The sequence below is a fragment of the Rhinopithecus roxellana genome, chromosome 4 (genome assembly GCF_007565055.1).
Source record: "Rhinopithecus roxellana isolate Shanxi Qingling chromosome 4, ASM756505v1, whole genome shotgun sequence".
Lineage (NCBI taxonomy): Eukaryota > Metazoa > Chordata > Mammalia > Primates > Cercopithecidae > Rhinopithecus > Rhinopithecus roxellana.
In genome coordinates this window covers 6,984,876-7,003,798 of record NC_044552.1, presented here as the reverse complement: position 1 = coordinate 7,003,798, position 18,923 = coordinate 6,984,876, and the positions used below count along the sequence as shown (strand labels likewise).

General features: G+C 39.0%; 1 protein-coding gene across 2 annotated transcripts in view; it reads left to right on the top strand.

The window, feature by feature from the left end:
• Positions 1–18,923, top strand: part of LOC104657356 (phosphatase and actin regulator 1-like) — a 224,333-nt gene that overhangs the window by 119,626 nt on the left and 85,784 nt on the right. The window contains exon 4 of one of the 2 annotated variants that reach the window (XM_030928572.1): positions 1,973–2,233. The exons of the other annotated variant lie outside the window; for it this stretch is intronic. Coding sequence (XP_030784432.1) covers positions 1,973–2,001 — 29 coding nt within the window. The 3' untranslated portion in view covers positions 2,002–2,233. Of the gene's footprint in view, positions 1–1,972; positions 2,234–18,923 lie in introns of those variants that run through there. 2 annotated transcript variants of the gene reach the window in all.

The window sequence follows — 18,923 nt, the reverse complement described above, 5'->3', positions numbered from 1 at the left end:
GTAGGTTGCTAGAACAACTTAGAACATTCTAGAACCTCCTAGAACAGAATGATTATTATCAGTGGTGGAAGCATCTGTACCTCTTCAAATAGTCCCTTCGTAAAAATGTATGCTTGAAAGGCAAAATGATTTATTTGTGCCTCACAACCAATTAGCAATGAAGAGAATTCAGAAAAATGGAGCAATGAGCTTAGGATGAAAAGCTAGAGAAGAGGTGAGAGTTGACCTGGATGGGATGCGAAGAGCTGGCAGGACAAAGGCAGGCATCCCAAATGGAGAGAACCTGAGGAGAGTGCAGACCTCTTGTGGAACGTAGAATTGAGTGTGGATAAGCCTGGAGTAAGAGGTGAGAAGTCAGGTGGGGAACCTTGGGTGGAGTCACATAACAAAGACATTTCTTCCTTTCCAGCAGTCAGAAAAATGTGGGCAGAGGAAAATGAGATATTTCTGGGGACACCTATGTCAGAGTGTGAGGCTTGGGGAGCAGGTGTGGATAGGATAGAGGAGGGCTGAACTGCTCCCTGGCCTAACCCTTAATCAAGGAGACGACTGTTGCAGTGTGACAGGCCTGAAGGATTTGACATTGAGAAGAAAGGCCAGTTGAGGAAATACTTCTAAACACTTATTTATTGGCTTTAATTTTCTTTACTTATTTTTAATAGACTGTACATTATCATTCAAAATTCAAGAGTTTTAAAAGGGTATTCAGGAAAAATAAATCTCCTTCCCACCAACTAATGTCATACATTTTTTTGATACCCGTTTTAAGACATATTTTAGAGAAGAAAGTATAAATAGGGACAGACTAAATATTAATAATTTGCTATGTTTTATACAATAGTTTATTCCTCACCATAGTTTTATGTTATCAACACCCTTTAAGGTAGATAGGAGAGATGTTTTATTTCTATTTTGCTGACAAGGAAAGAGGATCAGAAAAGTTAAGTAACATAAAAAGTTAGTAATTTTTTAGTGGAAATATCTAAATTAAGATTCAGGTTTTTGGGACACACACAAGAGAAAATACTTAAAGATAACTGCAAATGAAATTTCACATATACTAATTTCATCCTCAGTTTTTGAATAGCTACAAAGCACAAAGTTTTAAATTCTTTTTGAAACATAAATAAAAAAAATTAAATCCTCAGTGTGCCCACATTGTTTCCTTATAAAATCCTGTAAAACATAATGGCCTTCTATTTAAAACCACAAAAGCAACAATAGTAATGGTTGCAATGCTTTTGAATTAAGTACCAAGGCCTTTGTTTCAGCTTGAATTACTTTCTGAAACCTGTAAGGAAGCCATCAGCCTCACCTGACTTCTAAAGGCATCAGAAAGTGCACCCACAGAGCCTTAAAATATGAAGTATCAGCCTGGTTCTGAGTTTCAGCTGCTGTCTCCCTCTTCTCTCTCCTGCCAACTCTGTTTCTTTTTTCAGTTTCAATTTCAGGACAAATGATGGAACGAGATTTTCTTTTTCCTTTGGACAAGGAATTTACCTGAATTTTTTTGGTGGCATAGTTTGGTAAACCTAAAGAAATCAAAGTCAAAAACTTGGATTCTTTTGAGTATTCGTTATCAGGATTATTCCCTTACTGTATTCTTTTATTGATGTCAATAGCACAAAGGATACTAGGCTGAATAAAAGAATGGAACATCTCCAGCAATATTTAGGGAACTGGAAAGTGAAGAGGCACCTTCAGGTACTAATCAGGCTATCATTTTAACTATTTCTGTAAACTTTATTAAATTAATCAGGGAAGAAGAGAGAAAGAAAAAATAAAAATAATCCAAGCCTGCAGCACATTCAGCATTAATCGCTAGGTCAGCTGCTCTCTGACCTGCTTCTTCACAGTTGTTTGGTGCCCATTGTCCTAGAATCATGTAGACCCAGTACAAAATTACAGTTTCCTTTAACTGCTCCGTAGATAACAACCTGAACATCACGAAATGTTAAGTTTTCCCTTTGAGATGTTCTTTCAGGTCCTATATGCTGGTAAAACTACTGACATCATCTGGTGTAAAGGACCCCACCAGAAGCTGGCTCATCAAGAAATGCGGTTTCCACGTTCCGATAATTGCATCCCTCTTACCCCAACCAATCAACGACCTCCATTTTCCAGCCCCTCCTCCTCTATGTTCCTCTTTGAAACACCAGCCCAGAACTCCTTGAGGAGACGGATTTGAGATCCTCCTCCCATCTCTTTGCTCAGTGTCCTACAATCATTAAAGTCTTTTTCTGCTACAAACCCTGCTGTCTCAGTGTAATTGGTCTGTTACAGTACAGCAGGCACACACACCTGTTGTTCCTATAATAGGGTCTTTGCAGGTTTTCCAGAACCAATGCAGTAAATTATGATAATAAAAAAATTACAAATACCAGAGTGTGACTCGTTTAGCTTAAAGGTCCATTTCTAGAAATGATCGTTGAAATACTATATGTGTAATATTGCTAGAGATATAAATTATATACTTCTAAAATTGCTGTCTTTTAGTTACAAAGAGGAAAGAATTGTTCTAAGAAAGCAAGCACCTCCTCAATAATTCACTTTATAATTTAACTCTTCAAAATTATTTCAAATAGTAACTGCATTAACAAGCCTTTCTCCAGGGAGCCAGGAGTTTCTTAAAGGCATTGTCTCATCAGTCCTATTAGGTCCAGTGTAATGAAAAAATGAAGCAGATATTTAGGATCTTTTCTATTCTACTTCTGAAAAATAAAGATAAGGAAGAGACATCATTTGTCCAACTTAACACAGTTTACCTAAATGAGACAAACAAACCACAAAAATCTCTTTTTCTCTATGAATTGCAGTCCTACCCCAAAGTAGCTATGTGGCCCTGGGCAAGTCTTGACAACCTAAGCAGCAACATTCTCTATAAAATGTGGATAAAACCTTCACAAAATTATTGGGAGTACTGCAGAGATATACATGTTAAAGTAACAGGCCAGTGACTGACAGTAATAGGTGTGTGTATTAGTTTTCCAGTGCCGCACGGCAATGTGGCCTCAAACTTAGTGACTTAAAACAACACATATTTATCACCTCACAGGCTTAGCTGGATCCTCTGCTTCAAAGCTGCAAAGGTGTTGGCCAGGGCTACATTCTCATCTGAAGACCCAGCTGGGGAAGGAGCCATTTCCAAGCACATGTCATTGTCAGCAGAATTCAGTTTCTTGCAGTTGCAGGACTGAGGGACTTGGTTTCTCACCTGCTCTCAACTGGAGGATCCTCAGTTGCAAGAGGCCACCCTCAATTCTTCACCAAGTAGGCCACACCAACATGACTACTAGCTGCATTAACCAGCAAGTGAAAGTGTCTTCCTATATTGTGTAATTACAGAAGTGACAGCCCATCCCCTTGGTTATATCATACTGAGTAAAAACAGTTCCTGCTCACACACAAGAGAAAAGGGTCACACGAGGGTGTTAAAATCTGAAGGCAGGGATCACAGCAGCTACCCTGGAGCCTGGTTGTGTCTGATGTCTGGTTCCTCCAGGCACTGTGTCTGTGTTTAATGCCACTTTATCCAATGCCTGTTTCCTCCTTTCCTAGCTCACCACCATTCCTTATTTTGATTCCTAGATTGAAAAGCCATACATAATCCCTGCTGTCCAGCAAAATCTTGTCTATTCAGTTACAGCAGTACTTTAGAATTTTGTAGAAATAAAATAGGAGAAGACAATTCATGCTGGAAAATATTAAAAGTGGTAGTTTATAACAAGTTAAGCTGTCTTTGGTGAAATAAACAAGTAAAATTTCATAAAATGGGAGGCTGTCGTGTTCTCTTGTTTGTGCTTTTGATGCCATTTTGTTGGATGTGTTTGGAAAATGATTGCAACTCTAAATCAATGAGTACAAAAGCACTCATGAAATATGAGCACTACAAAATAATTTCATTCAATAGCCTCAAAATGGTTGTGAATTTGTATTCCCCTAAGGGTGGTTAAAAATAACCACAATCTCCACATGAAGCAGAATGGCATTAATGCAGGTGTGAATCATACTGGGCGGTTTGGCCATGTTTGATAAGCCTTATCTGCATCTTAGGTCTCTGGTGTCTGGGGTCTTCAGAAAATGTTGGGGTCTTTAAATTATAAGGCTGCTGCTGCTGATGATGCTGCTGCCAAAGATGATGGTACTAGCTAATATTTACTGTGTACTTACTGCATGTCATTTACTCTAAATGGTTCATATATGCAATTTAATACAACCCTGGGAGAAAGGAACTGTTATTATTTCTATTTCACAAATGTAGAAACAGCCTTAGAGAGAATTAGGTCACATGGCTAGCGAGTAGCAGGGCCTGGATTCTAATCATAGAGAAGTTCAACCTCAGAACCTCAGAATTTGCTTGAGGAACAAGGAACTTGAAGACGCAAATAAGAAGGCTAACGGTGGGCCTAAATACTGTCTTCAAAATGTCACAGGACTGCATGTTGAAGATGCATACATTGTGTCTGTGACCAAGGAATGGCGTCAGCCCTTGCTTCTGTACTTGCCCCATCCTTGCTGCTGCCCAGGCATCAAGCAAGCTATTATTCCTTCCCTTCAAGTCAGTCATCAGGGAGCAATCAGGATATTTTTCATCCCCTCCCCAACCCCATAGTGAGTCCTTTGTGGGGTTCAGTAAAGTCAGGTTATGCCATGCCATAAAGCAGAGTAGCCAGGCTACTTCTGAGGTAGGCTGGCCCTTCTCAATGTATCATGGGCCCTGTGGGCTGGGTTCCTTCTGCCTGGTCCCATTGACCCCTCATAGGGGTACCAGGATTATCTTGGTCTCCTCAAACCTCAGCCTCCCAACTTGATTCCAAAGTCTGATGAAGTTAACAGAAGCAGAATACTGGTCACCAATAGATCAAGATGTACATACGAGACAGTGAGTTCACCCTTACGCATGACACACGGTTCATTAAATTATAATGAATGAAGTAAGATCAACTATCTATGGCATGCTGATGCTGAGTAACATTTAACACCTTGTTAGATGTGGTGAAGATAGGCTCTGCAGAAGGAGAAAACAGTGCTGTGACTAGAAGACCAGAATGTAGAGGGAACACAGCCATAAAGCAAGAACAGAGGATCATTGACTTATACTTTTTTTATGTATTCAGAGAGTACTCCCAGCACCAATGTAGGAGAATTAGATACTGATGAGAAATCACAAGCAGAGTTTTTATGTAGTTGTCATGTAGGAGACTTCAATGTAGGGATCTGATTACAGATCACTGACTTTAAAAATTATTTTAAAAATATAAACCATTTATATTTTATACTTCTTTGATGCTAATTCATTCAAAAATGCATGGTATGGATCTTCATAGAAATTTATCTAAAAATGCAAAACAACTGGCTTTAGTCAGCCATTATCTAGGCATATCTAGCTTGTTATCTTTAAATACTGCCTGTTTGTTCCGTTAACTTGCTCCATCATGCTCAAAACCTAAACATAACAGAAAAGAAGCTTGTGTCCATGAGAAAGGGGCTAGTGGAGTCTGCGTCCAGGGATTAACTTTTAGAAGAAGACTCCAGACAGGAGAAAGAGCCTGCCAGAAGCTCTTTTCTGTATTGCTGCCTGGACCCACTCTCTCATCCAGGAAGAGCAGCAGCAATGTATCACAGCAGTGGAACTTTCTGAGACTTTATGATGCAGCTCTCAGTAAAATCCTAGATAGAAATGGGTAATTTAGATATAGGTTTCCTATACCCACACATCAACACAATTGTTACTATCTCTATCAAAAGGAAAGTGCATAGGTCTACACCTCCACCCCCAAATTTATGTCTATTCAAAGGTAGTGACCATTTTCTCTTGCTCTTTTTCTTCAAATTTCCAGGGATGTTATCACTGCTTTAAAGGAGAGTACTGTGCGTGAAGGAAGCATTTAATCAATGCTTGTTGCATTGAGTTGATAAGGACATACTGCTGCAGACTTTGTAGTTGAGCTGATTTTGTGGATGGCATGGTCACTCTCTCAGTCATGCTGAGACAGCCTTAAATAGGAGTCTAAGTGGGAACATGGAACTCACAAAAGTGGCACTCCGCAGGACAGGGTCTCCTTGCTGCATTAAAGTGGTGAGACATATAAGAACTAACTTCGTTTTTTTACTGTCTGTTGCATAGTAGGCGCTGCATTAAGCTCTTTGGATAGAGTTACTTTACTTAATCCCCACAGCAATTCCTTATAGTATGAGATAAGAAAACTAGATTTGGAGAAGTTAAATGATACATCCAACGTCACACATTTAATAAGTTGTCAGATGGAGCCCTGACCCTAAGACTCTGTTCTTTCCATTAGACCAATGTGTTGCTTCCTCCTTTTTGCTGTTTGCTGTGCAGAATCACATCATTCTACCTAAAGAGTGTGCCCCTACCATAGTTGCACCAGGATGATTTGAGAGGCCACCAGCTTGAACCTGTTAAATTCTAGGAAACTCTCATTAAGATTAAAATGAGTGGGGCTTCACAGTATCTCAGCTCCATGTACTTCTAATGGAGAGGACAAGAGCATTATACAAATGAATTGAGCATCAGATATCAAGATCTTCTTTTTTGTTACATCAGTAGGAAGATAAGAATTATTTTTTAAATGCTAATGACTAAGTGGAAAATCAAATCTCCAGCATGCTCAGGAAGAAATATTAGTCAAACAGAATAATTCAGCTTTTCAATGTTTACTGTAGCTATCTAGCTATCAAAAAGGGAGACTAGATAGTTTTTAAAATCAGTGTTCTATTTAAAGAATTAAAAGAGGTGGCCAAGAACGAGTGCAGTCAACAGTTCAAGTTTATGCCAAAAATCATTCTGATAATTATCCTGCTTCATCCGGCATATCTGTTGTGGGAATCTTAACCCCTGACAATGTTCTTTCCTATGATATTATCATTTAATTAAGCAGCTTATTTCAGTTACCCAAGGGCTTCGTACACCTTTATTTTTAAAAACAATTAAGGAATGCCCTTTAGAATCTTTTGAACTCATCTTGAATCTATACAAGTTTCTGGCATCACTCAAAACAATCATGTTATTTTTATACCACTAGTAATAAGGAGATTCATTCTAAGACAACTGTTTTTCTACCTTTTAATATAAGGCATATATGAATAAAATATATAAAATAAAAATAAATCTGTAAAATAACATTGGAAAAAATCTATATTTAATGAGAACAATTGCCTGTTTTATGTTCTACCCTTAAACATTCTATTGAAAAATTTCTGAAAACATCCCAATGAGTAATTTGCTTTATTCAGATATAGTTGACTTGATTATTTAAAGCGTAATTTCATGACTTATGAGTATCACTTCTCTCAGTATGACACACTACATAGACAGTCTTCAACTTTGTCAGTGTTACTGGGGAAAACATATGATAGTAAGGGTGTCATATTTTCCTGTAAGGACAATGTTGTAAGTAGGAGGCTGTGTCATTTTGCCCAATGGGTCAATGTCATAAATTACTGGTGAACTGTTGAAAGGATGTAATGTATAATTTTGAAATTATTTCAAAGAGTAAAACATATTTTAATAAATGTGTTTAAAGAGTAAAGGTTTTTTTTTTTTTTTGAGATAAGGTCTCACTCTCACCTAGGCTGGAGTGCAGTGGTGTGATCAAGTCTCACTGCAGCCTCCACCTTCTGGGCCTTGGTGATCCTCCCACCTCAGCCTCCTGAGTAGCTGGGACTGTAGGGGAATACCATCATGCCCAGCTAATGTTTTTGTTGCCGTTGTTAGAGACAGGGTCTCACTCTGTTGCTAAGGCTGGTCTCAAACTCCTGGGCTCAAACAATCCCCACGCCTTGGCCTTCCAAAGTGCTGGGATTACAGGTGTGAGCTACCACACCTGGCCTAAAGGTGTTTTTTTCTAACTCTTGCAAAATCAACATTAATGTAATGTCCCTATTGATTATTTAAAGAATGTCAATGTAACCATTAGGTGGACATCTAGCACGTAATTATAATTGTTTTGGAGGTCACAATTTGACTTATCTCGCCTTGATATGCTATCTAAATTAAATATTTTCTTAGCAGTTTCTTTTTGTCATTGAAATGTAGGAAGACTTTGAGTTGATGTTTTGATGGTCCAAGTATCTTAATGTGGGAACTAGGACTCTTTTCTCTTGTTAAAATTCCCTATAGCAAGGAGAATATTCAAAACTTTTCTGTTATTACTTAAGAGCAATAATCACTTTGAGTCAATCTTTGAAGACATGAAAATAGAAGTTATTTCTGTAACTCCAATAAGGACTTTAGCTCCAGAGGTTTGGACAGCAGGTGTCTGAACCGTCTAGTCTTTTGGTTCACTTTCTCTTCATTGCTTCCCATTTCAGTGACAATTTTGTGACAGCCTAGAAGGAAAAAAGGAGACACAAATGAGGAGGCCTAGAATCCGGTGTAGAAGCTTGAAGGCTGGGGGTGGCAGGTGGGGAGAGCAGAGTCCAGAGAGTGGAAAAGAGCAGTTATGCACATGTGTGTGTATATAGACAGATAAATAGATAAACAGAAAGACTGATTTACCTAGAAATACCTATTTCTTTTGAAGCTGATGAGCAAACCAGTTGCTTGGAAACCATTGATTCCTCAAAAATAATGTGTTAAACCGTGCATCATAAATTGACAACTTCTCAATGCCAATGAGAATAAGATGAAGGATTTCAGACCCACATGGGCAACTTAGCTTTGCAGATATTCAAAGATAGTTAACTTTGAACATTCAAAGATGGTAAACTGACATTAAATGAAGGAGATGGTATGAGTAACAGACTTCATAGTAGGTATGACATGTGGTAGACTATCAATCAATAAAGTTCCCTTTGCTCTTCACTGAAAATAGGTCAAGTCTGTATTAATATTTGTATAAAATGTTTTAGCTGGTCATAAAAGTCATTGGTTTCTTTGCATCGATGGAGTGCAGAAGAAACAAAATAAGTTTTAAAGTCAAACAGACATAGGTATGAATTTCAGCTCTATCCTCCCTTGCTACGTGACCTTGAGCAATAATCACTTTGCGTCGATCTTTGAAGACATGAAAATAAAAGTTATTTCTTAGTTGATATCTCTGAACCCCAGGTTCCTCCTATGTGAAATGAGATTTAAAATTTAACAAGAATCAGGCCAAGCACAGTGGCTCACACCTGTAATCCCAGCACATTGAGAGGCTGGGGCAGGATAATCGCTTGAGGCCAGGAGTTTGAGATCAGCCTGGGCGACATAGTAAGATTCCATCTCTACAAAAAATTTTAAAAAGTTAGCCAGGTGTAGTAGCACACACCTGTTGTCCCAGCTACTTGGGAGGCTGAAGCAGGAGAACCCCTTGAGCCCAGGAAGTTGAGATTGCAATGAACTGTGATCATACCACTGCACTCCAGCCTAAGTGACAGAGCAAGACCCTATCCCTAAAAAAAATAAAAACTAAAAAATAAATAACAAGAAGCAACTGTCCCACTGTGAGGCTCAGAGAAAATGTAGGTAAGGCATCCAGGTCCTGATGCCTGTTAGAGTTTATTACTATCTGCAAACACTGCACTATAAAGCACGGAGAAATACTAGACGGAACATCCGCCTTCTGGAGCCTGCAGTGTTTCAAGAAGCATTTGAGGTAAGAAGGAAAGAATTAAAGGTGAAAGAAAAAAAGAAAAGCAAGCAAACCAGCAGCAGAAGGTATCACTAAAGAAACGATGGCAAAGTGGCTTGGGGAGGAAATTGGGCTACTTTTAAAGCAATCCGTGGGCCTATAAGAAAAGCCTGTCCCCTCTGCTTAGCCCTCTAGTGGTGGGAACGAATAACAACATCAATACTTGAGCAGCAACAGGCAACCACAAATTAACTGGTTACAGAAAAGCCACCTATTATGTTTCCATTCTTCCCTGGTAGAAGATTTTAAAGAAAATAAATAAATAAAACCATAGTGGTATACATGTAACGTGTGTGTTTGTGTGTATATTTATGCATATCTGCATCTGAGTGTTGGATCGACATTTTTCAAAGTTATGAGTGTTTAAAAAATTTACAGCGTGATTATGTGTTTGGGCTGCTTATACATCAACGCATGATTTATAAGAGGGAAAGTGGAGAAGTGCCCTCAGTTATTTCGGTCTCTTTTCTTCTTCACCAGATCTCTTGATGCATAAGTGTTACCCATCACGTAGGCCACCAGATCTTTTGTAAATCCTTCCCCACTCTCCCCTTTGCATTTCAGTCTCCACTGCCAGGTGCTTGCTCATTCTTTTGCAGAGAGAAAGCAGAAGAGTACCAAGATGTCATTGGGAACCCCACCTCCACCCCGCCGCCGTGCTGGGCAGTCTTTCTGCTGCTTTGCAGCATCAGATGGCAGCATTATCATCCATAGCACGGCAGGTATTTCCCCTCAGGGATTACTATTTCTGTTCAGCACTGACACAGTCTAATGTGCTGAAATTATTATCATATCTAAGGCTTTCGTGTACTATTTAGCAGAAAAAAATAATTCCGAAAGGAAGATAGACTGAGGTTAATGCATCTCTTTAGTGTGCTCCCTGCACATCTGAGTACCAGAATTCTGTGTTTATTAAGTTCCTTTTGTGGGCTCTGATACGGAATTGTGCACATGCGTCCCTGAAATGTACGTTATCTTATTCCTTTTAAAAGGTGATTTGTCTCACTAGAAGGCAGCATTCTCTTAGGTTCTGCAAGAGTAACTTTGACTTCTTTGTTTAAAATAGCTCCCTTATTGTCCTTAACATTTCATCTGACAAAGTATGTAATTTAATTGGGTGCAGATTTCATGCACCTGCTGAAACTATGCATCTCTTCCCTGCCAATTCCTAAACCAAGCCAGCAAGGTGAACAGTTTAAATGTAATTTGTTTGCAGTTAGCAAAACTGTGGAGAGGAGGGAGCTGATAACGATACTGAAGCCGTTTCTTTAAAAACCAACGAACAAACAAACTAGGTTCCAAACACATAACATGAAAAACTTCCACTCTCCACTTGGAAGGATGACTTTAGCCACATGTTGATATTTAATTGTTGGTCACTGTGCCCGGTGGACTGCTTGGCACATAATGAGAGCTTAGTAAACATGTGCATCTATCAATAGTTATCAATGAATGGGATGATAAATGTTGATGGCTAATACAGAGAATATAATCTTAACTACTCTGTAAATGGAAAATTTTAAGTTGGTACCAACACTTGTCAGATATTTTTCTTGAGATAATACTGCAAATTTCCTTCAAAATAATGACAGTTTTAAGGTCTCTGTGTTCTATTAAACCCAATTTTCTTTCAGCATCTTAAGGATCCTTACTGTTAGGTAATAAACTGTATGGGCAGATGTTTCCTAACAAAACTGGGTAGACCTTGAGTCTAAGATTGAGAGCTGCAAGGCATGCCCTGATGTTACTTACAAACCAAATCAGATTCCTTATGTGTAAGATGTGGCAGGAACATTTGGCTCTTTATTGAGATTTTTAGTCATAGATTTGCTTGTTAACTTTTGAAGTAATATTAATCTTACAGGAATTTTGGAAATATAGGAATGTATAACATTATCACCTTAATAATTAATGCTTCTTTCATCCTTTTTTTTTTTTTTGTAGCCTTAGGAAATTTGTGATAATTGCAACTACAGTTTATATACCACTTAGCAACTTGTTTTTTATTTTTATTTTTTTTGAGACAGGGTCTCACTCTGCCACCCAGGCTGGAGTGCAGTGGCCCAATCTCAGCTCACTGCAGCTTCCGCCTCCCAAGCTCAAGCAATCTTCCCACCTCAGCCTCCTGAGTAGCTAGGACCACAGCTAGGACACACGCCACCACACTCTGCTAAATTTTTTTCTTTGTTTTTTTTTTTTTTTTTTTTTTTTGTAGAGATGGGGTTTCACCATGTAGCCCAAGCTAGTCTCAAACTCCTGAGCTCAAGGGACCTGCCTGTGTTGGCCTCCCAAAGTGCTGGGATTATAGGCGTGAGCCACCACGCCCAGCAGCAGCTTGCTTTTTTTTTCTTTTGTTAAAGATAATGTTCTCTTATCAGCATTTTATGTTGCTGCATGGTCTTCATGGTTGTAGGTAATTCTACCACACCTGGTATAATCACATTCATAGAAGTAATTTTTAACATCAGCATCGTATACATATGTGTATAAATATACAGATATAAATAGGTAGGTAGGTACAAGATATGGATAAATAATAGCCACTCACTATTTGTAAACTAGATTCAGCAATCTCATCTATGACAAAAGAGATGAGTCAAAAACCAAGAAACAAACCCCAAGGGTCTTTGAGTAGTCAAATTATATGACACAAAGCTCATTAATCTTAAACATAGTACTTCTCAATACTTACTGATAATCTGTGAGTGTTAATTTACATGTAAATCCAACACATTTGGTTATTAGTCTTGATTTTAGTGTTAGTATTAATATTTGCAGTGGCTAGAAACTATGAGCCCAAAGAAAACAGAAAAACTATGAAAACAATCATACTACCTCAATGAGAACAGCAGCTTGCAGCCATCTAGTATAATAGAAAAATTACTGAATACATCTCGAGGTGTTTCAGTGGCACAGTATCCTAATTAAGATTCATGGTAATAAACTATTTAAAAAGTGCTACTTTATATTCAAGATGCTGTGTTTCCAAAGGCAGGAAAACAGCTAATATATCTTGAGATGTTTCCATCCAAAATTAATTTTTAAAAATTAAAGCTAAGTCTTAAAGGAACAAAACTCCTCAAAATTTGCCCCTTTGAAACAATTTCTATCTCACTGATACCAATTAACTGAGGTTTCAAAAATATTCACTATTTCCTGTATATTATCTTTTATTTGAACTTTGATACATCTCACTGTCTCGATGTGGTTAAAAGAGCAGCCTTTCCTGAGACAACAGCTGATCATTGGGCAGTGCTAGAATTGAACACCATAAAGAAGAAAAGGATAATAAATGATCCATGATAATTAAATATTATCCTCAGTGCAATGCACCAAGATTTTCATTAATCCATCCATAACTAGGCTAAATCAATAGCACATATTGGTTATAAACAGAGTAACGAACCAACCCACACAAGAAATCAGACCTGTGTGCTAACATTTTTATCTTAACCATCAGAAATGAGCACTTGCTAATGGAAGATCAAGATTTGTCCATTTTCTCTGACATACTCTTACCAATATACATATATGTGCATATACATATGTTAAAACACAAGATTTTCTATAAACACAAATTTGCATAAGGGTACTTGCTCATTTTTCTTTTCTCCTACTATCATTTTTTTCCCAAGCTTCTTTAGGATCCATTAGATTGAATCAAGGCACCAAACTCATTTCTATTAAAAATCTAATGTAACTCGTAGAGACTTTTATCTGGAAATTTAATAGCATTTCATTTAGAAAGTGGGGGAGGGGCATTTGATAAAAGGTTTCTCAAGACAATTGGTTTGCAACATGCCTGAAGATTATCTCACTTTAAATGACATTTAATAGGTTTTTCTTCCACATCCTGATAAACATTTCGGTGTTACTGATCACTTTGAAAATAAGACTTGGGAACTTGAGCAAAAATGAGTAAAATAGCTAGGTTTCTGGTTCTGACTGTTTTTTCAAATGGCTTTCTGCTGTCAGAGAACACTAAATGAACTCCCCTGAGAAAGAAATCTACCTCAATTTAAAGGAAGCGAATCTTTTTCTTTCCTTTTTTTAAGAAAGCGTTGTAAATTCTTGGATTAATGGCTCACAATCAAAGGACATTCATTAGAACCACTAAAATGCCAAGGAAATGAGACTTTTTTTTTTCATTTCTCAAAGCACATTTAATCTGATTGCCTCTCAGTATCAATGATTGTTCTTTCTAGAATTTCAAAGACAGGCACTATTCTTCTTAAATAGAAGTCAAATGACTTTGCAGATGGCGCCTGATTCATCTCACAGTGAAAGTTCTCTAAAGGTGACACTGATGCCACCTCTCCCCAGCAGAAAGTCTCCAGTGTGGCATGAGGAGACTGCTCTGAGTTAGACGCTGCAGTTTTCCCAACACAAGAGTAATGACAGAAGCTCCCTAGGAGCGTGTGAAAGAATGAGCCAATTAGGAAGGCCTTGCCACATTGCCAGTAGTTCTGGAAGACTTAACAACAGAGCCCTCACAATTAACAATAAAGCGCTTGGGCTTCAGTGTCGTGAGGTCCCACGTCGGTGATTCGGTCAGCCAGACCTTCATTTCCTTGTATGAACATATACACTTGCTAGGAAGAGAAGGTATCCTGTGTCGGGAAATGAGAGGATGCTGAGTGGTCTGCAATCGCCTGCGGAAAGGAGCTTCAGGCAGAACTCTTTGGAGACATGGATGATGGGTCTGACTGGAAGAGAAAAAATAGTCTAGATAGCACACAGTAATGGTAGTGGACAGACTGTGAGCATGTAGGTCAGACAGCCTGGGGCTGGCACAGAGTCCATATGGGCAGGAAGTGCAAGAGCTAGGGAATTTTGAGATTTTGCTGATGCTTTGATTTCATTGCTTTGCAGAACCGATGAGGTCTGGCATAGTTCAGGTCCCACGAACTATGATGTCATAATCCATCATCTGTGCAGCATTTAGTAGTTTTCCCATCCCTCAGATAATGAAATAATAATCAGAGAAATGTCTTTCTTCTTTTCCCCCCAGAATTCCTAGGAATATTTGAAATATAAACAAAAATACACAATTCATACTCCCAAGAATTATGTTAATGAAACAATTAATTATTAATTAAGCCTTACAGTAGGAGGTTTTAATTTCCAGAAAATAAATAAAGCCATATTTATTCAAAATTGGGTGAGTCATACATTGCTGGGTCACTGAGATTTCCTGGGTGACTTCATGCTACAAAAATTAATGCCTGCTTCTTTTTCCTGCTCTGGCTTTGAGATCTTATGGGATGTCTTCTCTTCTATGTCCTTTGTCCTGTCATGTCATGGTATTTGACTGCATGGGCTGAAACTTGGTATAGTCATGAGTTCTTTTTTCCCCCTTGTCCCAGTCAAATTTTACCTCTTCATCTCCACTCCCTATTGTTATCCCCAAGCCTATGCCAGATATTGGATCTCCTTTGTCCTTCACAACTTCCGAGAAGCCACTAGAATAACAATGGTTACTGCTGCCCTAGCCTACACTCTAACTCCTCCCTCATCTACATTCACCGCAGATACTGCTGATTGATGCCTGCACTCTTGCCCATCAGGCCCGTGTGCAGATGCAAAGTCCTCCTTCACTCTTGCTCCAGGGACCCACTGCTAGTTAATCAACTTTGCACACAAGATGAAATTTTTTGCCATCCCTTCTGTATGGCATTGCCTGGGGAAGGGAAACTTTACTTATTCATCATTTGTTCTCACTTTAGCAGAAGATCACTCTTTCCCAATTGGGTCTCTGGTAGCCTTTGGCCTCATTCAGTCTTGGTATTTGTTTCCCAGGACTGCTGTAACAAAGTACCAAAATCTGATTGGCTTAAAATCATAGAAATGTATTGTCTCAGTCTGCAACCAAGGTGTCGGCAGGGCCATGCTCTATCTAATGGCTGTAGGGGAGGAGCCTCCCTTGCCTCTTCTAGCTCCTGATGTTTGGCAGTCCTTGGCATTTCTTGGCTTGTAAATGCATCATCCTAGTTATGTGGCTGCCTTCTCCCTGTGTGTCTTCACACCCTCTTCCTGCATGTGCCTCTGTCTCTTCTTCTCTCCTTATAAGAACACCAATTGTATTGGATTAGGTCCCACCTTCATGACCTCAGCTTAACTCCCTTAACTCTGCCAAGACCCTGTTTCCAAATAAGATCACATTCCAAGGTACTGGAATTTAGGACTTCAATATGTCTTCTTGGTGGAGGGTGGGGGGGAACGCAATTAAACCCATAACTATATTCCAATGTTTTCATACACCTACGTAGTATATCTTAATCTTCCCAATTTTAAGAGAGTTCATGTGTTCACACATCTGAAAAACTCTGCCTCACTCTGATTCCACAAAATGGACATAGTTATTGCAAACTCATACAAAGGCAATAGATTTAGTAAATCAGACATGTCCTTGGCCAGTCTGATTAACAAGAATTATACCAGGGAAGTGGGTGCTGAGCAAGGGATGCAACAAGTAAAAAGTGAGGCTTTGAACTTTAAATAGCCTAGTTCAAGGGAGGCTTGGGAAACAATACATGGGCGAACATTTAAATAACAATCTAAGACATTAATAAGGGGATGCAAGGAAATGCAGTGCTGTTGAGAATAGGACTGGGTTTTGATGGCATTAGAAGATATTACCTCAAGGGAATCCAACAATACTCAGATTTTGCCTTTCTGTCAGCCAACAGCCTACAAATTTCCTGAGGGAAACAGACATGAGTAAGAACAGTCCAATGCAATAAAAGGTCCCATTTTATCTTTAATTACACAAGCACCCAGTAACTCATGCACAGCAATAGGAGAGCTGGGTTGGAATACAGAGTTTGGCATATATGTCATTAACACACTTCACATGCCTCTATTTTGATTTCCCAAATCCTTAACAATCTATTAGATTCTTCTACATACTCTAAAGCAGTTGGAAGTTTAAACTCTGAATTTTCCTTTAAAAAATAAAAATCTTAAGCAATCAGGCATTGCTCTGCTGAATGTTTTCTTTTTGTCACGTATTCCATGATCTTTGGTACTACCACTGAAAAACAACATTTTAATTTTTTATTTTATTATATTATTTTATTTATTATTATTATTTGATATAGAGTCTCACTCTGTTACCCAGACTGGAGTGCAGTGGTGCGATTTCGGCTCACTGCAATCTCTGCCTCCTGGGTTCAAGCGATTCTCCCACCTCAGCCTCCCAAGTGGCTGAGATGACTGGTGTGCGCCAATACACCCAGCTAACTTTTGTATTTTTAGTAGAGACAGGGTTTTGCCATGTTGGCCAGGCTGGTCTCAAACTCCTGACCTCAGGTGATTCGCCCACCTCAGCCTCCCAGAGTGCTGGGATTACAGGCGTGAGCCACCATGCCAGGCCAAAAACCATTTTTATTATGTTCTAATATGTGGTAAGAGGTATTGAGGCCCTAAGAGAAATAATTGTGAAGCCAATTTAAAGTACCAGTAAATTGACAAGAGCTGGGGTGATCTATGCCTTTCTCCTTTTCTTCCTCCCTATCCTATAAAAACAAACACATCTAACAACAGAAAGCAACAAAAATCTTACCAAAGAAAGTCATAATCTCAATCAGAAGAATCTAACTTAAGAAATAATAATACCAGACATAGAAACATGGAGGAAGGCAGAATGGGATGGTACCGAAGTCGGGAACCAGGTTCCCAAAGTGGCAGAATCGAGCAAGACAGCTTGCTTCCCTGAGACTCCGTTTCGTTTACCTGTCAAATAACAGAGTCAGACCAGACGATGTATGAAGTCTCGTTATTTTTATATTTACTGCTATATTTCTAGGCAACATACAAAAACCCTGAAAAGCCCGCTAGGTCTGTGGCCTAAAGCCTTCCAATATCCTGGAAAGCTTTCTGTGATCTATGCTTCTCAGTGGATCACAAAAGCATACAATCATTGCTGGTAGGAAATGAAAAAATTAAACGTTGCTCAGAAAGTATTCAAAGAGGGCACTGATGTTACCAAAAAAAATCATTCCTCACTCTGATAGTTTATGACAGCAAAGCTTATAGAACTTGCTTTTAGGATACAAACTCCTCATCCAAACATGCTGAAATCATGGCAATCTCTGGAAGTCATTGACTCTTGGATCTGGTGAGTACCCAAATTCATCACCTTCCTTTGTCAGCACTGGGCATAATGCATCCTACGTGAAGAAATTGTAACCTAGGTCCTAAAATCTCTAGGTGCCTTCGCTCCTATAAGAACCTTTGCTATCTTATTGCAACCTGAAGCATCAATAATCCAGCCTTACTTCTAACCTAAGTCTCCAGCACCACCTATTTCAATTCAGTTTATTCAAAAGGCACATATTAAGTACCTACTGTCAAGAAGCAAACATTGTAAAATGTATAAAATTGAATAAAAAACCATCCTGGGCTCAAAAAGTGTAGTCTCTTGCAGAAACGGTAAACCTACATCACGTATGCTGCCACCGCCCTCCTCCAGTGTCCCTTACAGACTTTTTTTTTCTTTCCTATTGATGGACGCAGCTTCAGAATCTCTGACAAAACACCTAGACAGGCAAAAGAAGCTGATCAGATTTGGCACAGGAGATAAGATCTATTTTTTAACTCTGGCTGGCATGTCATGTCATGAGTCAAGACAATTTTTTTTAAATGCTAAGTAGGAATTCAAATAATGTGCTGAGAGAGTGAAAATGAAGGACAATTTATTCTGAATGAAAGGAGCAGCAAGGGCATATTAGTCCGTTCTCACACTGCTAATAAAGACATACCTGAGACTGGGTAAAATATGAAGGAAAGAGGTTTGAGTGACTCATGGTTCCTCATTGCTAGGGAAGCCTCAGGAAACTTACAATCATGGTGGAAGGCACCTCTTCACAGGCTGGCAGGAGGGAGAATGAGTGCCCAGTGAAGGGGGAAGCCCCTTATAAAACCATCAGCTCTTGTGAGAACTAACCCGCTAGCATGAGAACAGGATGGGGGAAACTGCCCCTATGATTCAGTTATCTCTACCTGGTCCCTCCCATGACATGTGAGGATTATGGGAACTGTATACGATTCAAGATGAGATGTGGGTGGGGACACAGCCAAACCATATCAGAGGGCTTCATGGATGAGAAGGTACTTACAAGAGACTTTACAAAATTAATATGATGTCAATATATACGTATATGTTTAGGGCGTGAATATTCCTGACTGGCACAACAGCAGGAACAAAGACATATAGGAGCTGTCAATACATATAGATGGAACTACATGTATTGACAACCCCAGGTGACTGGGTTGTGGGTGTAT